The sequence below is a fragment of the Macrotis lagotis genome, chromosome 3, assembly GCF_037893015.1.
Source record: "Macrotis lagotis isolate mMagLag1 chromosome 3, bilby.v1.9.chrom.fasta, whole genome shotgun sequence".
In the NCBI taxonomy this organism is placed as follows: Eukaryota; Metazoa; Chordata; class Mammalia; order Peramelemorphia; family Peramelidae; genus Macrotis; species Macrotis lagotis.
Window position 1 is genome coordinate 69194431 of NC_133660.1, and position 27857 is coordinate 69222287.

At 36.7% G+C, this 27857-nt stretch overlaps 1 protein-coding gene across 2 annotated transcripts in view; it reads right to left on the minus strand.

Annotated features, from left to right (window-relative positions):
* The window catches only part of SNX25 (sorting nexin 25), a 264009-nt gene that overhangs the window by 49638 nt on the left and 186514 nt on the right, over positions 1 to 27857 (minus strand). For both annotated transcript variants that reach the window (XM_074228855.1, XM_074228856.1), the window contains exons 8-11: positions 22345 to 22476; positions 17811 to 18080; positions 13755 to 13919; positions 1847 to 1978 (exon numbers count right to left, since the gene is read on the minus strand). In XM_074228855.1, the coding sequence (XP_074084956.1) occupies positions 1847 to 1978; positions 13755 to 13919; positions 17811 to 18080; positions 22345 to 22476 (699 nt within the window). The remainder of the gene's footprint in view (positions 1 to 1846; positions 1979 to 13754; positions 13920 to 17810; positions 18081 to 22344; positions 22477 to 27857) is intronic.

The window sequence follows — 27857 nt, forward strand, 5'->3', positions numbered from 1 at the left end:
TGGATTCATAACTTTTGTTCTTGTGGTCGGTGAGAAAATTATTAACTATGCTTCCTGACAAATTGCAAGAATTGACTAGTTCACAAAAAAAAAAACCAAGAAAAAGAAAGAGAAATTCATTTTATGAATAGCTACCTGCTGTCAACATCAGGAGAAGGATTGATCCTGAGATTTCATTGATATATAAAAGGGATCTTCCAGATGAGGAAATGCCCTCTATCACTGTAAGTCAGTACATTCTCTGTCATTTATGCTATTAAAACTAGGGTTCTTAACCTGGGTTCCATGAAATTCTCTTTTTTTTAATATTTTTACAATTTTAAAAAGTATTTTAAATATTTAAATATTTTTGAAAAAGCCTCTCTATTCAAGTCAGGGATCTCATAGCCAATATGTGTCAGAGTTGAGACTTGAACTAGATCTTCCTGACTCAAAGGTCAAGTCTCTATTCATTGCATCATGCAAGTGAAATTTATGTCAAATAAATATAAGAAGATATCTACTGTAGAAGGATCACTAACTACTTCAAATTCCACCTGTAGCACTTATTACCTATGTGACTTCTGGAAAGCTGGTTAACCTCCTTGGGTCTCAGTTTCCTCCTTGGTAAAATAAAGGAGCTAGGATGTACACAGCCTCTTAGGAACCTTCCAATTTAAGATGTATAAATAACCTTCTCTGTGGTTCCTTTGGCTTTCCAAAGGGTCAAAGAGGTAATCAGATAAAGCAGTCTACTTTATTATTCAAACTTTCTGATATGTGAGTTGACAGTAAAGCCAGGTAACACACATGCATTTCTAGGGTAGACTTCTGGAGACCATGTCTTTTCTTTGTTAGCTAACTTATAGCTCTAATGGTGGGGTTTTCTGGTCATGTGAAAGGCAGGCAGACCATTGGATGCCATTATACAAGGCAGGCAGAAACTTAAAGCCCACTTCAAATCACAGGATAATGGTAGCCACCAGAATAGCAGTGCTATGGTAAGTCAACATGGTGACAAAAAACCACCATCAACTTTCCCCTGGAACAAAACCCTGTCTCTCTGTGTACTGACTAATAGCTGAACAGATGGGAAGGAGGATCTGTCAGTGATATTTGCACAGGGACCTATAAATGTCTTTCCCTCTAAACTGAACAAAGTGTTAATGGAGGAAAAAAAAAGACACCATGCATTCCCTGCTCCATTTTCCTTGCTTCACCAAAGAAAAGTAATGGATTTAAAACATGCATGCAGATACACACACACACACACATAAACACACTCTCTCTCTGTCTCTCTCTCTCTCTCATTCTCTCTCAAGAGAACAATTAAGATTTCAGACCTAAGAAATATAAAGATTTTGTCTCATTTCCTCCCAAGGGAGGATGGAATAACAAAAGGGCATTTTCTGGTTTTTGTGCCTCTGCCCTGAAATGCTAACACATTACATGAAGCCAAGAGGCCTCTTTCTATCCCTCTTCTCTCTTCCCTCCCGTGGTTCCAAGTGACTCATTCTATGATATTTCAGTCTTTAATGAGGACAGGAAAACAAATTGATGTTTTCAAGGACATTGATGGGTTCCTGGCAATACTGGTGATGTATTCCAATGCCCTGCCCTCTCTTGTGGGGTGAAGGCCAGATCAGAGGCCTACAGCTGCTCCAATGACCAATTCAGGATTTATAAGACAAAGAAGAATGAACAGAATAGACAGAATATGAAAGACTAGAGTGAATTTGAATATTTATATATTTCTCAAACACTTAACTATCCCCTAGAATAACAAGGATGGTTAAAAAAAATAACAGCCTTTTCCTCCAAATCACAAATTTAAATGCAGGTGAGAGCAAAAAGTAGCCCCACCTACCTCCCCACTGTTGATGAAGGCCTTCCACATGCCGAGATTCTCACACCACCAATCCGTCCTTGCTATGTGAAGCTGAAGGTCATTGCATTCTTTTTCCATGAGAATTATTTCTTCCTTCAACTTGGAAACAATCTGAGAAAGCAAGTAATTTGAAATAGGTTATACATGTGTAGTCATGTAAAAGAAAACACAGACAAAAAAAATCCAAGAAAAATCAATTAAGAAAATAAAAAGTACATTTCATCTGAATTCAGGTTTCATCAGTTCTTTCTCTGGAGATAGAAAGCACCCTTCCAACATAAGTTCTTAGAATTGACTTGGATCATTGTATTGCTGAAAATAGCTATTATTCACAGTAGATCACTGTGCTAATTTTCTAAGGTTCTAAATTAAAAATGAATTATTGATTTGCAGTATTAACAGAAATTTCTGATGGTACAGGTTATTTGATACAGGAATGTATATGTATATGTATATGTATATGTATATGTATATGTATATGTATATGTATATGTATATGTATATGTATATGTATATGTATATGTATATGTATATGCAATCAAATAAAACTCAGGGCAGTTGATGTCACAGTGGATGGATTCCTGGACCTAGAGTTAGGAAGACATGAATTAAACTCTGGCCATAGACACTTCCCTTTGATTCTGGGCAAGTCACTCAATTTCTGTTTAGTTTAATTTCCTCAATTATAAGGGAATCATAGCACCTTATAAGGTTATTGTGTGTATCAAATGAGAGAACATTTGTAAAAAGTTATTAGCTTAGGGCTTAGCTAATAGGTACCCATCCCTATTCCACTCATAGTAATTAATAATGATAGCTAGCATTTATCTAGCCTACTAGAGCTTGCCAATCACTTAACATGTTATTCATTTGACCCTCATAACATCCTCTGAGGTAGCTTCTATCTTGTTTTTACATCTTCATTTTATCACTGAGGAAACGGAGACTCAAAGACACAAGACATCAAAAGGGAGGAAAGGAAAGAACAAAGAAAATTTACATATAGTTATATATAATTTTCATATAAAAATGAATGTTAAGAATTGTCTTGGGGTGGAGCCAAGATGGCGGGGGCGGGGAGGAGCCAAGATGGCGACAAGAGTGGATGGTGTCTTAGGCGTTCTCTTATAAATCTTTGAAATTAAGGACTCTAACTAAATTTTCGAGAGACAGAACCCACAGAGGGACCCAATGAGGCAGTTCTCCTACTCAAGGTAACCTGGAAAAGAGCAGAAAGGCTCTGCTCCCTGGGGTTGGAGGGGCAGCCCACTTGAGGGGTGGCCCCAGCGAAAGAACTTCAGCGTCCCGGAGGCAGCCCCAGGGCACTGGGAGCCTCAGCTCACAGCAGAGGGGGTTTCCTGATCTGCGCCCCGGATAGCACTGGGCACAAACTGGGGGAACAGTGAGGAACCTCTACCAGAGCAAGCATGTGGAGTCCAGCCCTCAGGGCACACAGCAAGCTACTTGGCAACTGCATTCCAGTTCCAGGAAACAGAAGCAGGCGGAGCCAGTAAGCATGAGCTCCCAGGGCATGAGCCCATTGAACCTAGGGAGGGGAGTGAAGAGACTGCAGAGCTCTGTCCTCTGGACCTGGAATAAGACTCTGGGGTTCTGACCACATTCATTCAGATCCTGATCTCAGTCTAGGCCCCCACATAGAACAGCAGGGATCCCCCCACCTCAGCCCCGTGGTGGGGGGGGGGGGGGTGGGGGGTGGGGGGGAAGCTTGTGGTCATTCACAGACCAGGAGGTAGGACAGAGCCTCACACACTGAGACCCTTGTGGGAGTGTCCCAAAAGCTCAGGAAGCACCCCCAAAAACAGGCTTAGGCTGGGAAAATGAGCAAGCAGAGAAACAAGAGAAACACCATTGAGAAATACATTATCTATGAACCCAAGAAGGATCAATATACTCAGTCTGAAGATGAGGAAGCACAAGCTCCTGCATCTAAAGATTCCAAGAAAAACATAAATTGGGCTCAGGCTATGACAGAGCTCAAAAAAGACTTTGAAAATCAAATGAGAGAGTTGGAAAAAAAACTGGGAAAAGAAAGGAGAGAGATGCAGGAAAAACATGAAAATGAAGTCAGCAGCTTAGTCAAGGAAATCCAAAAAAATGCTGAAGAAAATAGCATGCTAAAAACCAGCTTAGGTCAAATGGATAAAACAGTTCAAAAAGTTATTGAGGAGAAGAATGCTTTAAAAAGCAAAATTGGCCAGATGGAAAAAGAGATAAGAAAACTCTCTGAGGAGAACAAATCCTTCAGACAAAGAATAGAATTCAGGGAGATTGATGAATTTACCAGAAATCAGGAATCAATACTTCAAAACCAAAAAAATGAAAAATTAGAAGAAAATGTGAAATATCTCATTGAAAAAACAACTGATATGGAAAACAGACTTAGGAAAGATAATTTAAAAATTATTGGAATACCTGAAAGCCATGATCAGGAAAAGAGCCTTGACATCATTTTCAAAGAATTACTACAGGAAAATTGCCCTGATATTCTAGAAGCAGAGGACAAAACAGAAATGGAGAGAATCCACAGATCTCCCTGAGAAAGAGATCCCAAAAAAACAACCCCTAGGAATATTATAGCCAAGTTCCAGAACTCCCAAGTCAAAGAGAAAATATTACAAGCAGCCAGAAGGACACAATTCAAATATCGTGGAGCTGCAGTCAGGATCACACAGGACTTAGCAAGCAACTACATTGTAAGCTCATAGGGCTTGGAATATAACATACCGGAAGGCAAAAGAGCTTAGAATGCAGCCGAGCATCAACTATCCAGCAAAACTGAATGTCCTCTTCCAGGGAAAAAGATGGACTTTCAATGAACCAGGGGAATTTCAAATGTTTCTGTTGGAATGGCCAGACCTGAACAGAAGGTTTGATCTTCAGATATAGGACTCAGGTGAAGCATAGAGATTGGAGGAGAGGGGAAAAATATGAGGGACTTAATGGTGAGGAACTGCATGTATTCCTGCATAGAAAAATGACACTCATATGAACCTTCTCAGTTAATAGAGCAGGTAGAGGGAGCTTTTATAGCTGAAACACAGGAGAAAGCTGAATTAGAAGATAAAATATGGAGTAAAAATGGATTCAATAGAAAAAAGGGAAATGTAATGGGAGAAAGAAAAAGGAGAGGGGGAATAAGGCCAAGATATTTCATATAATAAGATTTTTCTTTATTACAATGAGCTACTGCAATGATATGGAAGGGGGGAAGGCAAGGGCGAATGAGGGAATCTTTGCTCTCATCAGAGGTGGCTAGGAGAGGAAACAGCATATATACTCAATGGGGTATAGGCAACTGGAGTAAGAAGAAAAGGGGGGGCAGGGGGAAGGGGGGGATATGAGTGATAGAGGAGAGGATGGACCATGAGGGGAGAGTGGTCACACAGAACACATTTTCTTTTTTACTTCTTGCAAGGGGCTGGGATTGGAAGGCCTGTCCAGGACCATAGGGCCAGGTGGATGCTGGTCCTAAGGGGTGGTAGGGGGGCTCGGGGCCTCTTGGCCCCAGGACCAGGGATCTGCCTGTTGTGCCACTCAGCTATGCTACAGCAGAGTCAGAGTGAAAGGAGAGAGAAAATATAGTACATGGTAGTGGAGAAATACAAAAGAAGGGAGTTGCGATTAGCAATGACAACAGTAGAAAAATATGGAAGTAACTTTTGCCATGGACTTATCATAAAGAATGTGACCCACTCGTGACAGAGTTGTTGGTGTTGGAACAAAGACTCAAGCACATTTTTTATTATTATTATTTTTTGGGGGGTCCAGGGAAAATGGGGCTGGGTGGCCCACCTGGGGCCACATAGCAGGGTTATCATTGGGTGTCTGGGGCCAGATTTGGACCCAGATGCTCCTGGCTCAAGGGCCAATGCTCTGTCTGCCACCTAGCCACCCCTACTATTATTACTATTTTATTTTGGTTTTTTTTTCTTTGCTTTGCTTTTTTCAGGGCAGTGGGGTTCAGGTGGCTTGCATGTCACACGGCTGGTTGATTGTTGGGTGTACTGGGCTGGATGTGGACTCAGGTGCTTATAACTCCAGGGCTGGTACTCTGTCCATTGCACCACCTGGCCATACCTACAATTATTACAATTTTTTTAATTTTAATTTTTTTCTTTCCCCTTTATTGCTCAAGTGAGTCTATATTTTTTGGGGGGAGGGGGTATTTTGTTTACTCTTAAACAAGAATATTTTATTAATGTATAAAAATTTGTACAAAATGAGAATAAGTAAATATTAAATAAAAGAATTGTCTTTACAGGTAATTGAAAAACATAAGACACTATTTAAAAGGAAAAAAAATCTTGTGGGGGTAGTTAGTGATTTCTCCATTATACAGATGAGGGAATCTGAGGATCAGAGAGATTAAGCAGCACAGTGTAATGGGTAGGGCACTAGACTCTGAATTAGAAAGAACTGGTTTCAAACCCTCCTTTTAGTTACCAGCTATATGATCCTAGATAAGTTGAGCAATCTCTACAGCCCCCATTTCCTTATCAGTAAAATGAAGGGATTGGTCTCAAGGGCTTTGAAAATTCTTTCTGGCTTTCATTGAATGATCTTAGAATCCTATGTCCTGACTACATACACCCAGGGAATAACATCAGTGTGAACCCAGAGGTCTTTTTACTCCATTCCCTACACTGTTAAATAAATTCTATAAATTAAATACCTAAATTTCTTTGGATTTCAACTATTTCTTAACTCTAAATAAAAAAATCCTATAGTAATTTGAAGAACTTTTCAATTTTTGCAATTCAAAATGAAATCCACCTCTCTCTTTTAGCTTAACATTCTTTTAAAAAAGCCTCCCAAAATTAAGGAAACAGTATAAGCTTTTGTATAAATTCAGGAGCAAAGCAAGAATTCCCCCCTTCTCCTGGTTATTTGACATATAAGATGGTAATGACATCAATTGAGAAAAAAATTTAGACATAAACACCAGCAGAGAGAAGACAACCTCCATCTGCTGATGACTTGAAAAATCTATTTAGAAAGGCTCAGATAATCAGCAAAGAAACTAATTGAGACAATAATTCCAGTAAAAGAGTAGAAAACAAAATAAACAGTAATATCATTGGCATGTCTATATAGAAATAACAAAATTAAAGAGATATAAAAAGGTAAAATCCATTAGAATAATGACAAAATAATGTATCTGGGAGTCAATCTGAGAAGCTTACACTCAAGACATCTGTAAATATAATTATAAAACTAAATAGTAGCTTAAATAATTAAATAATTAGGACCCTCAATTGTGCTCATTATTGAGCCATGATGAGAACTGCAAAAATAATATTACCTAAATTAATTTACAGATTTAGCATTATTCTAATCAAACTACCAAGAAGATACATTAAAGTTAGACATAATTATGTATAATTCATTTAGAAGAATAATAGGTCTATAAACTTAAGGGAAACAATGTTTAGGTAGGAGGAGAAAGTAAAAATTAAGCTCTATAAAAATTCAAGTTGAATCTGCCCACATATCACATATTTCAAAGAACACAAAAATTCTGTCTTACTGTTTCATTTAATTTCCAGGTAACAAAAGAATGACCTTTATTCATAATCTGATTGGGGTTCAATTAGAATAAACAGCTGTTCTTCACAAGTTCTTTCTTCTTCCTTAATTTTCCAATTCTATGGAGGGTACTATGGAGGCACCATCCTCCCAATTACCAATGCTTGCAACCTAAGGGTCATTCTTGATTTCTTACCCTCTCATTATCACTATTTTGTAGTTGTTCAATCATTTCTGACTGTTTTAGATTCCATTTGGAATTTTCTTGGCAAAGATTATGGAGTGGTCTGCCTTTTCCTTCTCCAGCTTATTTTACAGCTGAGGAAATTGAGGCAAACAGAAAAGTGATTTGTCCAAAATCCACAGTCATTGTGCCTAAGGACTTAGTTCTTCTTGACTCCAAGTCCAGTGCTCAGTTCACTGCACTATTTAACTGTTCAATATATCAGATGTCAATTCTTATCACTTCTACCATCAAAGTATCCTTGTATATAGTCCCTCTTCTCTGACACCTCACACTGGACTACTTCAATAGTCTTTTGTTTAGCTCAAATCTGTGTCTGCTTTCATTCTCTGTTCAGTTGTTCGGTCATTTTTTTCAGTTTGTGTCCAACTCTCCATGATCCCATGGGGGGGTTTTCTTGGCAAAGATATTGGAACTGGTTTGCCATTTTACAGATGAATAATCGAGGCAAACAGTGTTCAAGATAACCGAGAGTCACAGATTTGAATTCAGGAAGATGAGTCTTTCTGACTACTCAGTTATCAATGATTTTCCTTAAGCTCATTTCACCCCTCATCCCATTCAGTAGAACCTTCATGACCTGTTCCCTTCTACATTTCCAGTCTTCTTACATGGTTCTTCTCTCCATGAATTGTGCTATCCCAGTGAAACTGGCCACTGTGCTATTCCTTAAACAAGGCATTCCACCTTCCTACTTTACACATCTTAATTGGTTGTCCCTTAAACTTAAAACTTTCTCCCTCCTTCCTCTGCTTCTCCTGGTTTCCTTAAAAATCCCAGCTAAGGGGTGGCTAGGTGGTGCAGTGGATAGAGCACCGGCTGGCCTTGGAGTCAGGAGTACCTGAGTACAAATCTGGCCTCAAACACTTAATAATTGCCTAGCTGTGTGGCCTTGGGCAAGTCACTTAACTCATTGCCTTGAATAATCTAAAAAAAAAAATTCCAGCTAAAAGCTCATCTTGTACAAGAAGACTTTGCTATTCTCTCTTAATTCAAGTGCCTGCCCTCCCTTGATGAACCCCAATTGATCCTTTCTATATCTTGCTAATAACATAGTTGTTTGCATATTGTCTGTCTCATTAGATTATAAACTTTTGAGGGCAGAGACCATCTTTTGCTCCCCTTTGTAACCTCAATGCTTAGCAAAGTGTCTGACATATAGTGATACTTAATAAATGTTTTTTGACAGACTATATCTAAAGATTTACTCCAGCACTGACTCTGCCTACAGCACAGTGATATAGAACTCCAACTCCCTTTGTTTTTATAATCTAAATGGTCCTTTGGTGACCTGGAAGACTGATAGAACATACCTCCCACAAGTGCCAGACTGATGACCAGGCAGTGACTCATACATGGCAAAGAATATGAGATTTAGTGTTCTTATGGCAACACAGGAAATCTGCCTGTTTTAATTTTCTTGCAGCTCAGCCTATTTATTATTAAATTATATTTAATTTACTCTTTTCTGGGTGAAGGCTACAATGTAGAGCATACCACTGAATTATCTATGAAAAGATATGTTATTGGCTACAAATTGTTGATGGAGGTTTTTATATGAGAAGTTTTGGAGATCTCCTTTTTATATCACATCTATTTTTAAGTAAGGCCAGCCAATGCCAAAGTATCCATTCACCGTGTGTATAAAAAAGAGAGTGAGTGAGTATTGACTCAAGGACAGACAACTAGAACTGGAGTCCAAATGCCTAGATTCAAATCTGGTCTCCACCACATATTAAGTGAGGGAAAATTCTCTCAACCTTTCAGTTAATTTTTATTTTTTTAAATTACTATTTTTTCCAAATTACATGCTAAAAACAATTTTAACATTCTTTTTTCAAATTTTGAGTTCCAAATTCTCTCTTTTCCTTCCCTCCCTTTACTGAAAAGGCAAGCAATTTGACATAGGTTATACATGTGTAGCTATATAAAAGAAAACACAAACAAAAGACTCATAAAACAAGAAAAATTAAGAAAGAAAAGAAAAAGGATATTTGATCTGCATTCAGGTTTCACCAGTTCTTTCTCTGAAGATAGAAAGCCCCTTTCATCATAAGTTCTTTAGAATTGTCTTAGACAATTGTATTGCTGAAAATAGCTATTATTCACAGATCATTTCCTAAAATTCTAAATTAAAAAACGAATTATTGATTTGCAAAAATAACAGGAATTTCTATATTCAGAATACTACATATTAATGAAATTATGGCTCCAATAAAAAAAAATAAAAGTAAGACAGATATTTAAGGAGCACCAGTGGTGATTTACATATACTTCCTTGTTCAAAAGCATGAAGATTCATGTATCTAATTCATAGAAGGCTTAAATTGATTCTTGAAAAGATATCATAAAAATGATATTTCAGGGAAGATAAAGACCATTTAATTTTTGCCTTCATATCTTTAGTCTAACACATTGCTTGGCATATCATTGACAAATGCTTGCTAATGATTAATATGAGAATATATTTAACATTGTCATACATGTATAACCTATATTAGATGTCTCTCTGTCAAGTGAAGAGGGAGGGGAGTAAGGGAGGAAGAAAGATGTGGAATTCAAACATCACAAAAAATGATTGTTAAAAACTATCTTGATGGAGCTGCGAACTGATCTAACTTTCTGGAAAGCAATTTGGAATTATACCCAAAAGGAAATAACAATGTGTATACCTTTTGATCCAGCAATACCACTATTGGATTATACCCTGTAGAGATCATGAAAAAAGGTAAAATATCACTTGTAAAAATATTCATAGCAGCTCTGTTTGTGGTGGCAAAGAATTAGAAATGGAGGGGATGTCCATCAATTGGGGAATGGCTGAACAAATTGTGGTATATGTACGTTATGGAACACTATTGTTCTATTAGAAATCAGGAGGGATGAGAATTCAGAGAAGCCTGGAAAGACTTGTATGAACTGATACTGAATGAGATGAGCAGAATCAGAAGAACATTATATACCCTAACAGCAACATGGGGGTGATGATCAACCATGATGGACTTGCTCATTTCATCAGTGCAATAATCAGAGACAATTTTAGGGTATCTGTGACAGAGAATGCCATCTGTATCCAGAGAAAGAACAAAGACCAAAGACTATTACCTTAATTTTTTTTAAAAGTTGTCATATGTACTACATAATTTTGCTAATATTTTATTTCTTTCTCAAGGATATGTTTTTCTCTCTCACCACACTCAATTTTGATCAATGCATAGTAGGGAAACAAAGTAAAGATTATCAGATTGACATCTGTGGGGGGGAGGGGAGAGGGAAGAGAGGGAGTTGGAAAAATTGCAAAATTTAAAACCTTACAAAAAATGATAGAAACTACTATTGTATATAATTGGAAAACAAAATACTTATATAATTAAAAAGATGTCTTTATGTGTTGTTGGAAAAGAAAATAAATAAATCTATTTAAAAAAATAAATGCTTACTGATTGCTTGGTAATAGTTTCACATTCAAAATTGCCTTTCCTCCCATCTCTCAGACTGGCCAATACGACCAGAAAGGACAATGATCAATGTTGGAAGGGATGTGGGAAATCTGGGACACTAATGCATTGTTGGTGGAGCTATGAACTCATCCAACCTATCTGGAGAGAAATTTGGAACTTCACCCAAACCGCAACAAAAATGTGCATACCCTTTGATCCAGCAATACCACTATTGGGTCTATACCCTCAGGAAATCATGAAAAAGGGTAAAAACATCACTTGTACAAAAATATTCATAGCAGCCCTGTTTGTGCTAGCAAAGAATTGGAAACTGAATGACTAAACCATCAATTGGGGAATGGCTGAACAAATTGTGGTACATGTATGTTATAGAATACTATTGTTCTATTAGAAACCAGAATGGATGGGAATTCAGAGAAGAGAAGACTGGAAAGATTTGCATGAACTGATGCTTAAAGTGATTGAGCAGAACCAGAAGAACATTGTACACCATAACAGCAACATGGGGTTGATGATCAACTTTGACGGACTTGCTCATTTCATCAGTGTAACAATCAGGGACAATTTGGGGGTATCTGTGATGGAGAATACCATCTGTATCCAGAGAAAGAATTATGGAGTATGAACAAAGACCAAAGACTATTACCTTTAATTTTTTTTAAAAAGCTATCTTATTATATAATTTTGCTATCTCTTTTATTTTATTTTTTCTTTAAGGACATGATTCCTCTCTCAACACATTCAATGTTGATCAATGTATAGCATGGAAGCAATGTAAAGACTATCAGACTGCCTTCTGTAAGGGAGTGAGACTGGGGGGAAAATTGTAAAATTCAAAAAAGAATAAAAAAAATTGCCTTTCCATATTTCCCTAGAATAGACAGGATTCAAACAGACAATTCCAGAGGCAAAGAGAGTCAGTCTGTAAGAAAGGTCAATGAAATGCTTTTAAAATTCTTAATTTCAATTGAGCACATTCAAAAACATCAGAATTCATACTGGGCTACTTGCTCTGGTGTGGAAGAGATTTACATGTTGATGAATTCTTAATCTTTGAAACTTCTTAAGTTTCTAGCAAAGTAATTTCTTTCTAGAAAATCCATATGTATAGGTATTATATTCAGAATTCTAGTCTTGGATAGAGTGATTATTGTGAATAAGCAAATTTTTCTTCTTCAGTTTCTTCCTCTATATAACAGAGATAATAATTCATACCATCTCCCTTGCTGGATTGTTGTGAGAAAGTGTGCTTTGGAAATCTTAACGTGACATTATGGTGATGATTCTAGCAGGTACACCAAATGTTAATCCAAGTTAGCTGAAAGGAGGAATAGTGCTCAACTTACTACCAAGAGGTGATTTAGGTGGGGCAGAAAACAGTTCTGCCCTCCCTGCAAGCAAAAGATGAGACTCACAAGGTGTGAAAAGCTCTTCATAAAGCTAGCACTTTAAGGTCAGCAAAATGCTTTATAAATATTATCTCACTTACATAATACATATATGAGTGCAAGTAGTTAATCTAAGAAATGAAAAGAGCATAAAATATGACATACAAAGTCTTCAAGAGTCTCGAAACAGATGTGTGAAACTGATCACATTTAAAATATTTTTTATGAAATAAGGCAATATTCCAAGAGTAACATTTTTTCTCAAGAGTAACATTTTAAGAGTCTTGGATTGAAATCCATTTCTGTTGCTTACTAGATATGTGAATATAATTATTTAATCTTTTTGAGCCTCATTTTCCTCAACTGTAAAATGGAAGACTAATATCTGGAACACATACTTTGTAGGATTTGTGTGAGCCTCAGATAAGATAGCTAGGACATACAAAAACAAATGTTTGTCCATCTCTGCCCTCATGGGATCTACATTTAACAGGGTAGATGATGAGTAGGCATTGTTTGTCCCAAAATTCATGGTGCAATTTTAAATTATTAATAGTATAAAGCTTTAAAGATTTAAAATATTAGAATCTGGGACAGCTAGGTAGCACAATGGATAGAGCACTGGCCCTGGAGTCAGGAGTACCTGAGTTCAAATCCGGCCTCAGACACTTAATAATTACCTAGCTGAGCAAGCTACTTAACCCCATTGCCTTGCAAAAACCTAAAAATTAAATAAATAAATGAAATATTAGAATCTTTTTAGTAAAGTTTTATGCTATTAATAGCTTAAAACAACACTAAGGGAACACCTCTAATTTGGTATATACAAAACATGTGCACATCTTCCTTGCTAGATTAAATTCTTTGAGGGTGGGCACTTTCTCATTTTTACCTTTGTCCCCAGTAACCAGCATACAATAAAAACTTGTTAAATATTAGTTAACTGATTTCAATAGCTGACAACAATATCTCATACATAACTTTAAGATATATATATATATGTATATATATATATATATATATATACACTTAAATATACATATACACATATACATGCATTATGTGTCTGAGTGTACAGATGCATATGTGTATGAATATATCTCACAACCCTGAGAGGTTGGAACTCTAAATTCTACTAATTAGTAGGAGCTAGGAAAGGCTTCTGGTTGGCAAGAGCTATCCATTTTTGTTTAGTTAACAAAACAGATGGGAAGTTCTAAAGAGGAAATTGATAACTAAACCATTACCTTTTTATCAGGTTTGGGTGCACTTTGAATAGAATGCAGAGCTTGCTTTTTATAATCCAGTTTCTCATTTAATTCCCGTAGTTTGTTCACAGCATAACTGGCTTGCTCATTGATCTGATCATTGGCTTCTTCCATGGTTTCCTCCCCTCCTTCACTTCCTTGACTCTAGAAAAGAAAGCATCAGAATTTTAAATTCCAGTCAGCCATGTCGGTTAATTAGCATGAGAGATCCATTCCAGGATTATCTACCAACATTACTCCTAATGCTCAGTTACTAGATCCATATATCAAAATATTACTTGTTTCTGAGAACTAAGATCCAGCAAGTAGACTGTGTTCTGAGCTCGGTATAACAATAATCTTTTGCACTGTGGATGATCTCACTGTCTGGGAAAGTGTACTGCTTGGACCAGTACCAAGGGTTCAATGAGAGATTTAGCTCCTCCTATCTCCATGGCCAGTCATCACATGCTCAAAATCCCTGCTCCTTGCAACTGCCAGATTATACTCCTGTCCCTATCACAGCATTCTGGGTTCTGTACCCCACAAAAGACTCCAATCCTTGAGACAATGGCTATTTCTGAGGGACCCAAGAACATCTGCATGGTCCCAAGAAATGCCAATGATGGAACTGTCTTCAAGACCAAAGAATTACTGCACAGTGGTCATTTTATTCATGTATATAACCTCAGCAGTGTTCAGCTTTCCTTCTAAGAAGAGGGGCTTCCACTTGCAGGTGCCATTTTTCCTCAGTCTAAAATTAATTAAACTTCTGTTTGTGTCCTGACTCTCTTTCTCTAGTCTGCTCTGTTTTGGTTCTGTTGACTTGAAGGTTAAAGGCTGGTTCTGGTCTGGTTGATACATGGTACAACAATACAGAAACCATAGGCAAAACATTTTTCTTTTCTAACTGAAAGTGAGAAATGCTTCAGAGTCTAATGACTCAATCTCATAAAAATTGTGTAAATAATATATCATGGCCTGAAGGGATGAGAGAATAATTATTCATAGGACTTGCCACTGTACTGTCTACTTCTCCAAGGTTTGATGCAAGGGAACCTGGGAAAGGCTCCAGAGGACTTGGAAGACTCCTGGGAAGACCCTCTCACTAATAAACAGGCATACTCTAGGACTCATGTTTGATATGATATGGAGACATGCCATCTTCCTCAGAAAAATATCCTGGGAACTGTTAACAATTTTAAATGAAATTCCCAAACTTCTACAGTAAGGGCTCTTCCTGAATGATTTTGATAAATTACATCTTAATAACATGCAGTTTGCAACTTGATTAGTGGAGCATTTTACAACCAAATTAGCAGACAGACATTTGGAATATGTCTTATACTGATAGAAGCTAATTTTGTTTCTCTAAGTAACAACTGCCCTTCTGGTAGATTTTGAAACTTCATAGGAACCTGACTTAGGACATATGATACATGACAGAGCCCAAGGCAAAGCTGCCTAGACTGACTTCTGTGCCTAGAAATGACTTCTAAACTAAACAGCTGCATTTAATACAGAGCAAAGAGTGCTGGGTTTGGAGCCAGAGGAATGTGGGTTCAAATCCCAGTCCTGACATTGACTGGCCATGTCCACAAGCAAGTCAAGTCAATTCTCTGAGCCCCGACTTCTCCACTTACATGGAGCTGTTGTGAGAAAAGGGTTTTATAATCTTAAAACTCTATGATAATGCATCCCCCCCCCCAGAATCCCCAAATCTCAGATTTGAGAGGTCCTCTAATCTACTTTCTATATGAATAGGACTCTCACCTCCTCCTGAAGATCTCCCAGGTGGAACATACTAACTCCTTAAAAACCATTTCCATTTTTCATCAACTAATTTTTACCAAGATATTTTTGTAAATGGAGATTAAAGTGGCCTCTCTGTAACTTCTGATCAATCCTCCTAGTTCTGTCCTCTGAAGAGAAGCAGAAGACGTCTAACTCTTCTAAGACAACCCTTCAGGGGCAGCTAGGTGGCACAGTGGATAGAGCACAGGCCCTGGAGTCAGGAGTACCTGAGTTCAAATCCGACCTCAGGCACTTAATAATTACCTAGCTGTGTGGCCTTGGGCAAGCCACTTAACCCATTTGCCTTGCAAAATCCTAAAAAAAAAAAAAAAAAAAGAAAAAAAAAGACAGCCCTTCAGAGATTTGAAGAAAACCACACCTCCTCCTCCCTGTAAGCTTCTCTAGACTAATTGTTCTCATATATTCATATGGCATTAGGTCAATGGTCTTTATTTTCATCCTAGGAATGCTGTCCTTCCTAAAATCTGGCTTCAGAATTGAACACAATACTACAAATGTGGTCAACCCAGGGAAGAGTATTTTGGTGTCCTTCCCCATCTGGATACTTATTGTAGCCCAAGGTTACATTTGCTTTGAGTTGTCATGTTTCACAGTTGACTCATATTGAGAGAACTTAATACTTATACTGATTTCTCCATTCAATTTGATCTGAGATGCAAGCCATCACTCTAGACTGTTGAGAAAATTTTTGGATACTGATACACCTAACAAAGTTATTCTTTTCAGTTTTGTGTCATCTGAAAAGCTGACAATTACTTTCTGTGGTTTCATCCAAATCACTCATAAAAATGATACCAAGCAAAGATCTCTTTGGTATTCCACTAGAGTCAACATAAAGGCATTAGTGATATGTGAATCAGGTAATTCAACAAGTTGTGAATCCATGCTGTTCTTTAGCTTCTAATTCTTTATCTTTACTCACAATGGCAGAAAAGAAACTTGGTCAAGCTCCATCTAATGACTTTGATATGATATATTCTTTTTTTTTCTAAGTTTTTGCTAGGCATGTGGTTAAGTGGCTTGCCCAAGGCCACACAGCTAGGTAATTATTTAGTGTCTGAGGCCGGATTTGAACCCAGGTACTCCTGACTCCAGGGCCGGTGCTCTATCCACTGCGCCACTTAGCTGCCCCCAATATGATATAGTCTTGATGAAATTATGCTGGTTCTTAGTAATGACTATTTCTCTTTCAAGATGTTTATAAAATATCTTTTAAATTTTATGTTCTAGAGTTTTGCCTAGAATTGAAGTTATGTTTATTGCCCTAGAGTTTACGGGTTATAGGTTAAGAATTTAAGTCATGGGGCGGCTAGGTGGCGTAGTGGATAGAGCACCGGCCCTGGAGTCAGGAGTACCTGGGTTCAAATCCGGCCTCAGACACTTAATAATTACCTAGCTGTGTGGCCTTGGGCAAGCCACTTAACCCCATTTGCCTTGCAAAAACCTAAAAAAAAAAGAATTTAAGTCAAATGAAAAAACATTTATTAAGCACCTATTATAGGGAAGCTAAGTGGTGCTATGGATAGAGTGCTGGGCCTGGGGTAAGGAAGACTCATCTTCCTGAGTTCAAATCTGACTGAAGACCCTTACCAGCTGTGTGACCCTGGGCAAGTCACTTAACCCTGTTAGTCACTTAATGCAGTAAAATGAGCTGGAGAAAGAAATGACAGTACTTCAAGAAAAAGTACTGCAAAAAAACCCCAAATGGGGTCACAAAGAGTCAGTTATGACTGAAAAATGAATAAAAAATATGCCAGGTACTATTCCAAGTACTGAGGATACAAAGAGAGAAAAAAGAATAGAATCTTTCAAAAAGATTGAGAATTTGTGCCTCAGAATAGAGCAGGTCCTGAATATGCAAAAAGATCCATAATGAAAATCAATGTAAATGATCACTGTTTACATTCTTTTTTTTAAGGGATCATTAAATTGTAATTATTCCTGAAAAATCCAATGAAGCATGGACAACTCTGAGGCTCATATCCTAGCCCCTCCAGAAAGCCTCTCTTAATTCCAGTGTCTTCTCCTCTAGCTGCTCCTGAACACAGCTGGCAGAACTTCACTATGGCCATTCTCTCCCTTTTTGGTGAGTCTCTTAAGAGCAGAGGCTTTTGGCTTTCTCTGAATCTACAACCCTTAGACTGGTGCCAGGGGGATGCTCTTTGTTGATGCCTGTCCAGGCTTTGCAGCCCTGGTTTACACATTGCCCAGGAGACGGTACAGAGAAGAGGTGATACTTGCCGCATCATCCTTATCAGAAATCAGCTGGGAAACACTCTTCTCTTCTTTCTTGATCAGTCTCTCATACAGGTCACTGACAATAAATGAGGGGTAATACCTGTCCTTCAGGCTCTCATAAACATCTCCCTGAATTTTGTAGAACACCTCAATGCCTTTATTTCCAACAAGGCTCTGCTGGATTTCTTTGTAAAGTGACTTTTCCACCGGTATTTCCTTGCTTTCCACAAAGAAATTCTGATAAATTTCACCAACTAATTGCGGTATTTCATTCTGTTAAAGGAAAAAGAAAGATGAAGTCAAGAAAAAAGACATTAAAGTCATCAAGAACAAATTATTTCCTTTATCTCTTGCATTTAAAAAGAAAGGAAAATGGTCAGCAAAAATTATTTAAAATTAAAACAATAATAATGATGATGATAAAAATTATCCTTGGAAAAATGGCTATGGGAGTTGAACTCTGAGTTAGAAAAACCTGGGTTCAAGTCGTGCCTCTGGCAATACTGGTTATATGACCTCAGACAATTTACTTAATCCCTCAGAGTACCAGATGATTTTTTGAGACTGTAAATTGAAGAACAGTTCACTCTGCATTGGTAGAGGGAATTTCTTAATCAAGAATTCTCTATGCCAATGAAATTGTGGAATTATTTCAAATGGTAATAATTCTAAGCAATTATAACTCATTTTTATAGCATAGTTCGGCTTAAGGAATTTTCTCACAACAATCCAGAGAGGTTAGCAATCACTAGCTCTGTTTAGCAAATGAAAATACTGAAGCTAAGAGAGGTTGACTGAGAAAAGAGAAAAAACTTTTCTTTTATTGAATAACAAAATAAAAACAAGAAACATTTCAAGATAACTACATACTATTATTTTAACATTAATTCAGGATATCACTGATCTCTACTTTTAAAACTGTAACTGTGTGTGTGTGTGTGTGTGTGTGTGTGTGTGTGTGTGTTTGTGTGTGTACACAAATAGAGCAATTCTGTCAGGAACATTCAATTAAACAATGGAGAATAATGGAAAAAGAGACAAACTTCTCTGAATGTTCATTCATATGTGATAGAGATGCATATTTGAGTAGGCTTACTATTTTTACAAATATACCACCATTTTACATCCAAATGTGCTATCCAAAATGATTTGAAAATATATTTGTGCTGAACAGCTGGGAACTGTCTTCAGAGCCTGAGGTATGTATTCTTTTGGAAATTCTCAATGGTTGTAGATCTCCAAGCTGAAAGGGACCTTAAAGGCCCAGAATTCTTGAGCTTTTTGAATCATGGGCCTCTTTGGCAGCCTTTTAAAACACTTCTTAGAATAATGTTATAAGTATATAAAATATGTAATATTATAAAGAAAGTCAATTGTGAAAATATTTTATAAACAAATTTACTAGAACCCAGATTAAGCACCCCTGAGACAAACCCATCCATAACTAAATAGGAATCTTTTTAGAAGGAAGTTATCCATTGTCATCCATAACACTTCCTGATGGGGAACTTGTAACCTATTTTATTTATTACTTTTTTTTTTAATTTTGAAGGGAACTGAACAATCTTTTAGAAATCATTCAAGTGTAAATTTTTTTTAAAGAATTCACTATCTCTTGGGCAGCCCAGACTTAAGATAACTTAAATTGCTAGGATGTTTTCCCTCCTCTGCTACTGAAGAGCCTCTCTGTAACTCCTACTCATTCCAATTTCTGTTATCTGGGGCAGAAACAAATCAAACAAAATCTAATCTCTCTTTCACATAACAGTCTCCTAGAAGCTTAAAGAGAGGATCTTTGAAAAGTCATCTCTTCATCAGATTAAACTTCTCTATTCATTCAACTGAGAATTATTTGCCATAACTTCTAGTCTATTTAACCATCCTAATTGCCATTAGCTTTTTGGAACCGGGCAGAAATCACTTAGAGAAAAGGAACTAATCTCACATAAGAGAGAAAAATTATAAATGGGTTGGAATTAGCTTTTCAATGTACAATTTTTAAAATTTATTTATTCTCATTTTGTACAAAATGTTTTTTATACATTAATAAAATATTCTTGTTTAAGAGTAAACAAAATACCCCCTCCCCCCAAAAATACAGACTCACTTGAGCGATAAAGGGGAGAGAAAAATTAAAATAAAAAAATAATAGTAATAATTGTAGGTATGGCCAGGTGGTGCAGTGGATGGAGCACCAGCCCTGGAGCCAGGAGCACCCGAGCCCAAATCTGGCCCCATACACCCAACAATCACCCACCTGTGTGACATACAAGCCACCCCAACCCCATTGCCCTGAAAAACCAACAAAAGAAAAAAAAAAGACCCAAAATAAAATAAAATAGTAATAATAGTAAGGGTAGCTGGGTGGCAGACAGAGCATTGGCCCTTGAGCCAGGAGCACCCGGGTCCAAATCTGGCCTCAGACACCCAATGATCACCCTGCTATGCGGCCCCAGGCAGGCCACCCAGCCCCATTTGTCCTGCACCACCCCCCAAAAATAATATTAATAAAAAATGTGCTTCAGTCTGTGTTCCAACACCACCAGCTCTGTTGCCAGTGGATCACATTCTTTAGGATAAGTCCATCACAAAAGTTACTTCCATATTTTTCTACTGTTGCCATTGCTGATCACAACTCCCTCCTTTCATACTTCTCCACTACCATGTACTATATTTTCTCTCTCCTTTCACTCTGACTCTGCTGTAGGGTTGCTGAGTGGCACAGCAGACAGATCCCCGGCTCTGGAGCCAAGAGGCCCTGAGCCACCACACCACCCCTTAGGCCCAGCATCCACCTGGCCCTATGGTCCCTGACAGGCCATTCAATCCCAGCCCCTTGCAAGAAGTAAAAAAGAAAATTTGTTATATCTGACCACTCTCCTCCCATGGTCCATCCTCTCCTCCATCAATCACATCCCCCCTTCCCCCTGTCCCCCCCTCCTTCTTATTCCAGATGCCTATAACCCATTGAGTATATATGTTGTTTCCTCTCCTAGCCACCTCTGATGAGAGTGAAGATTCCCTCATTCCCCCTTGCCTTCCCCCTTCCATATCATTGCAGTAGCTCATTGGAATAAAGAAAAATCTTATATGAAATATCTTGGCCTATTCCCCCTCTCCTTTTTCTTTCTCCCATTACTCAGTGTACAATTTTAATTGAATTAAGATTTCACATTAAAAAAGTTTTTATCATTTAAACAGATAACAAGCACCATGAGTCTTCATTGTAATGGGGAAACCAATTATACTAATTCAGTCATAGATAGTATTATGAGATATATAGAGTCTAGAACAAGGAGAGATCAAGGTGCCATTTTACTCTGCTCAGGTCAGATCACATTTGGAGTAATGATGATGATGATGATGGTAATTAGCATTTATAAATTAGCACTTTAAAATTTGTAGAAGCTGTTAGGTAGTGAACCTGACTTCAAATCTGGCCTCAGACACTTATTAACTGGGTAAAATGAGCAGGAGAAAGAAAGGACAAACCACTTCAGTTTCTTTACCAAGAAAACCCCAAATAGGGTCAAGAAGAGTTGGACAGGACTAAAATGAATGGACAACAATGAATTTTTATTGAGAAACTTATGTATACTATCTCACTTTATTATTATACCCTGGAAGATAATTGTCATTGTTATCCCCATTTCATAGATAAGATAATTGTGGGACTTGCTTAGAGTGCCACAACTAGTAAGTATATAAAGCAGGATTTAAATTTGGGTCTTCCTGACTCCAGATCCACCACTTTATCCACTGCTCTACCTAGCTCCTTCTATTTAATCATACCTTGTAATAAGAGCAAGCTGGCATGTATCTGGCCTAATTAATGAAGTGATTTAAAACTCTATCATTAAAATAATAACTAATATATAGCATAACATTTTTATCTTTTTCCTTACAATAACAGTAAGGGAATTATTATTACCATTTGACAGATGAGAAAACCGAGGCAAAATGACTTGCCCAGAATCACATAATAAGTATCTTAGGTCAGATTGAAACATATCTTCCTGTCTCAGGCCAGGTACTCTATTCATTGCACCACCTGGCTGACAGACTGGTTGAAGGAACTGAAGATTAGGGGGGTAGCATAGTTCTTTAGGTTTACAAAGGACTTTTACAAAATAAAGTTTAGATTAATTACACTTGTCTTTAAAGAGTAGAATTAGCTGGAAATATGCAGAAAAACAGAAGCAGGTGGAAAACTCTACATAAGTAAGAACTTTCTTATAATGAGAGCTGTCCTAAAATGGATAGTTAAGGATTTTATACCAGCAGTTTATGCTTCAGATAAGGTTTAAACATCACCTATGGATAATATTACATATTTTATTTTATATACTTATAACTATGCTGAGAAGTGTTTATCAGGCTGCCAAAGAGGTCCATGATTCAAAAAGCTTAAGAATTCTGGGCCTTTAAGGTCCCTTTCAGCTCAGAGATCTACAATAAATCTTCACTTGGAAACATGGGAATATATTAATAATATTCAAACCACTACCAAAAAGAAGTTATCATTCTCAGGAACTACCTTGTTTGCATTCTTCAGATATTCCACTGACTCCCAAAAGCTAATCAGAGCTCTCTTGTCCATCCTTTCCATATATATTCGAAAGTGCTCTCGATAGGACGGGTTTGCCAAAATATCCTCAAACTGAAGAATCTGTTGGTAAGGAAAAAGTCAAAAGCAGAGTCATGAATGCATAATCCTATTTTTCTTCTATATCCAGTGTCCTCATTTAATCTGTGCTTTATTCAGCAAACCATATGTCAAAGTAAGTGATCCATAAACAATCGCATACATAAGAAATAAAAATACAGTGGGTTCAATTCTCTAAGTTTGGCAAAATATTAGTAAATATTCAAACTGTCCTAATTTTTCATAGGACAAATATGATTTTTTAAAAAGTTTTCAATTCATGTAACAAACAAGCATTTCTATAACTCAGTACATAAAAAGATGGATTATACATGAAATTGCAAATCTACCATGTACAACTTAATATTTTTATACAAATATACATTAAAAACATCATGAATAGTTCTCCCCCTGATCCTAGAGTTGGCCACTATTAAACAAAATAGTTATTACACACACACACACACACACACACACACACACACACACACACAGACGTATTCTAAACAGACTTCTATTAATCAGTTCTGTCTCTAGAAGCAGATAGAATCTTCTAAATTTTTTATTTTTAATTTTTGTATTTGTCAAAATGTCTTAGTCATAGTTGTTCTTAAAACAATATTGAGATTTTTTTGGTTCTGCATCATTTCATATGTCTTTTCTAAGATTACTGAACACCTCATTTCTTATAGCACAGTGGCATTTCATCACACCTATACCTCACAACCTGTTCAACTTATTCCCCAACTGGTGAGAATCCCTGCAATTTCGAGTTCTTTGTCACTATAATCCCTGTCATTTTATTTTCTACCTCCAATCTCTCTCATATTTCACATAGCATGTCATATGAAATATTTTCTGCTCATATCTCCATCTCTCTTGTATCATCAGCTCTTTGGGCATATCATTCCCTATCATGAGAGTGTTAGTCAGACAAGAGCAGAATGCATGTTAAATCTTACTTTATGTCTCTAAACCTTAGCTTGATAATGTTTCTTGAATGTCTGCTCAATTATTTTTTTTTAAATAGGATAATATAGCTTGAGTTGGAAGGGACTTCATTTTATAGTTGGGGAAACTGAGGAAAGGAAGTCAAGTGATTTCCCCAAGATTTAAGTAAGGTTTAAGTAAGCATCCTAGGCAAGATATGAACCTAGAGCTTTTGGGTTCTTTATTCTGTATCATGCTGCTTCCTAAGTGATATTTATCTTTTTTTTTTTTTTTGGTGCCCAGAGACAAATCAAAAAGCAAAATATTTCTGCTAATGGTTATTTTTTTATTTTTGTTATTTTTAAAGATCTTATTTGAGTTTTGAGTTTTACAATTATAGACTTGACCACCTTTACTCCCTTGCTCAAAAGTCTCAAAAATTCTTAGTATTTCTAGATAAAAATATAAACTTCTTAGCCTAAATATCTAAACCTCTCCTAAATCTGACTCTCCAACTGTCTTTTCACCCTTATTTCACATTATATTTCTTGGCTAACTTTGTTATAGTAAAACTGGCTCACTATCTGTTATTCCTACTCTGTGCCATATTTTCCACCTTTTTGACTTTGTCCAAGCCATGCCCCATATCCAGAATGCTTTCCTTCCTTATCTTATCTTCCTTCAATATTCAACTCCCTTAAAAAAGTTTTCTATTTCTACAGGACGCTTTCCACTCCCAGTTTTTTAAGTCTCTCCCTTTATAACATATCCCCCAAGTAGAATGAAAACTCTTGAGGGCATTAACCTCTTAATTTTGTCTTGGTATTCCCAGGATAGTGATTAGGTGACAAAGTGGCTAGTTGCTGCCAGGAAGAACTGAGTTCAAATCCTGCCTCAAACACTTACTAGCTGTATGACCTTAGGCAAGTCATTAAACCCCGTTTGCCTCAGTTTCTTCATCTGCAAAATGACCTGAAGAAGGAAATGGCAAATCACTCTAGTATCCCTGCCAAGAAAACCCCAAATAGAGTCACAAAGTATTAGATATGACTAAAAAGATTGAACAGCAACTGCAAAATTAAAAAAAACTCAATATCTAGTAGAAAAAACAATACATAATACACAATAATAAATATATGTTGAATTTGATACACTACAGTTTAAAATATTTTTGTCTCAATTTCAACTTTTAGTGACAAAGCCAGTAAGTACTTTTAAAATCATTATCATTATTATTTATGCCTCTTATCCTCATCAGTGTAAAAAAATTATGAATGATCTTTTGGGCTAATTTGATAAATTTGTGATCTCATGGATGATGATATCCACTCCACTAGTACAGGGGAAGTATTTTGGGAGCACCAATGAATATACAGCCTAGGTTCTCCATCACTATCATTCTTTAGCTAAATGGACTTGCCATTTCACTTTTTCAAGAAAAATAAAACTTCTGATTGATCTAGTTGATGAATTATTCAATTGTTTGGTTATTTTCCCCTCCTCTTTTACTGAATAATTCAGTAATTATATTAGGATCTAAATCAATAACATATCAGTGAGGGAAGGAATAGAGGAGAAAATTAATTTTCAAAATAAATTTGGGGAAGGGGGGGAGGAGGTACTTGAATCTAGGGTTATAGTTAATGGCTAAAGTTTCCAAATAATGTAATTTTGACTGTCTGGCAACTTTAATTATTCATATTACTCCAACCTCTTCTTATCATATAAAAAAAGTATTCATTTATACAGAGATTTAAGATTTTAAAAATTTTGGATCTTTTTCCCAGGGATAGTAATAAAGTGGTTGTTCATAATCATAAACACCATCTCCATTGCATTTAGATATTGCCTAGGCACTCTGCCAAAATCTTTATAAATATTATCTCATTTGCCCCTCAGAACAACCCTGAGAGGTAAATGCTATTATTATCCATTTTACAGATGAAGAAGCTGAGACAAACAGCAGTTAAGTGACTTGTGATAGAGGCCACACAGCTTGTTAGTGTCTCAGGCTGGATTTGTACTCATGTTTTCTGAACTCCAGGCTCAGTACTCTATCCACTAGGTACCTAGCTGCCTCATATACTCAAACCCTACCTCCAACTGGTATGGGAGTTTTGACCTGCTCTATTTCCAATCCAAACTGGTTTGTCCTTTGTTCTAAGGTCCATTAGCCCAAGAGGCTAAGTATATTGGTGCTGGACTTCATGTGAACTACCAATCAGTTTTAATGCACTGTATCTCATTGTTCAAGGGACCCACCAGGCCCAGCTTCCCCAGGAGTAGAAATCATGGGCCCACTTAAGAAAAACTTGAGACTGCTTCACAAGTTGCTGCAGTCAAAGACCCTGGGGTTTAAGGGATGTTGAATTTCTTTAGACTTGCTTCAGTCTCAGACTTTTATTTTTTAGATTTATTATTTATTATTATTATATTATTATTATTATCATTATTTTTGACAAAGGGAACAGTTGTGATGTGATTTTTCTTCATTACATCCCTAGGAAATATACAATTGCAATCCCATTTTACAGATGAGGAAGCATCTGTATTTAGATTTAGACTGTATCCAGATTTAGAACAGCACTAAATATATCACCACTATAGGCAATACACAAGGAGTATATGTTGCAGTGGGAGACAAATTGAGGTTTCTAGACTTTAAAATTAAAATTTATGACAGGGGTGGCAATAGAAAGAACTTGGATTCAAAGTCAGAAAGAACTGGGATTCAAATTATTTATCTGACTATGCAAGTAATTTGACCCTTCTGAACTTCCATCTCTAAAATGGGGCTAGTGAGACTTGTTAATAAACCTCCTAGGGCTGACTGGTGTGAGACTCAAATGAGATAAGGCATAGGTTATACTTTGAAAACTTTAATATGCTAAAATATGTTTTCAAATTTATTACTCTATAATACTAGGTGTTATATTCCATTCATCCAACCAGTCATCTCATTTATCCTGATATAGCCATGTTTTGCTCCAGCTTTGGATTGGACTGCCAAAAACATCAACCAAACTTCCCCTGGTCTTTAGGTGAGTTAATCCACTCAGTTGATTAATAGTTGGAACTGTTAGCTCAACTAGTCCACATAATCTGACTGACTCCACACCTACAGGTCAAGACTGTGCCTCATAATTCACCCATTTATCCATTTCAGACATCCTGCCATCCATTCTGTTACCCTTGCACATTCCATTCACACTGTTCTGTCATATTCTTGCTCTCCCCTTTTCACCTCTTGTTCTACATTCAATAATCAAATCAGTACTACCACATTGTCATTATTCCTGGAAAAGGTATAGTTGACATCTTATGATTCAACTATCGATCATCTCTGTGACGCCCCAGATGTTCTCTTCCCTGACCACCAATCTCCTAGAGGTGTTGTCTCTCTATATTTAAATTTAAGTTTCTTGAGGTAGGGACTCTAACTTTTGTATTTATAACTATGGTGCTTATTAGAGTGTTGGGTAACCAATCAGCAAGCATTTATTAATTACCTAATTTTAAGTAAGTAAACAATTATTTATTAAGTATCACTATGTACAAGTCACTATGGTAGGTAGTGAAGATACAAATGTGAAAAAATGGAATAATCTTTACTTGCTAGCATATATATATGCTTACTTACTAGCATATATATGTATATAGTTTTATATATATATATATATACTGATATATAGCATAAAGATAAAGTGAATAAATACATATATATATATACACATATATGGTAGAGATAAGACCATCTTGGAAGGAGGGTGCTAGAATTTTGGGGGTCAAGAAAGAGTACACAGAATCAGAAGAACAATAAACACATTAACAGCAACATTGTGTGATAATCAATTATGATAGACTTGATTAATTCAGTAGTATGAAAATCAAAGACAATTCTAAAGGATTTGTGATGAAAAATACCATCCACATCCAAAGAAGCAACTATGGAGTCTGAATGCAGACCAAAACATACTATTTTCAATTTTTAAAATGTTTTATGCTTTTATGTTCCCCCCCATCGTGGTTTTCTTTTCTTTTTTATTCTGAGTCTTCTTTCACAATATGATTAATATTTCCATATAGATTTTATATGCATTAGCTATATTAGACTGCTCTGTTGGGGGGGGGTGGAAAGGGAGAGAGAAAAAGTGAAACAAAATCTTACAAAAATTGTTGAAGACTAAATTCACATAGAGTTGGAAAAATAATAAAGTTTTTAAAAAAGAAAAAAGTTTCACAGAGACTTCACTAGAAATTTCAAGTGAGGAAACTTCTGTAAATACAGGTCTACACCTCTCTGCAACTATGCTTTTAGTTTCCTGGCACACTGAGCAGTTAAGTCACTAGGTCTAGGGTCACACACACCATACATCAGAGGCTGGGAGATCATTCTTTCTGTTCTTTCTGGGTTAGTTAGTCTCCTTTCTCACTTCAACATTTCCATTCCACTGGATATCATTTCTCCAGGAAAT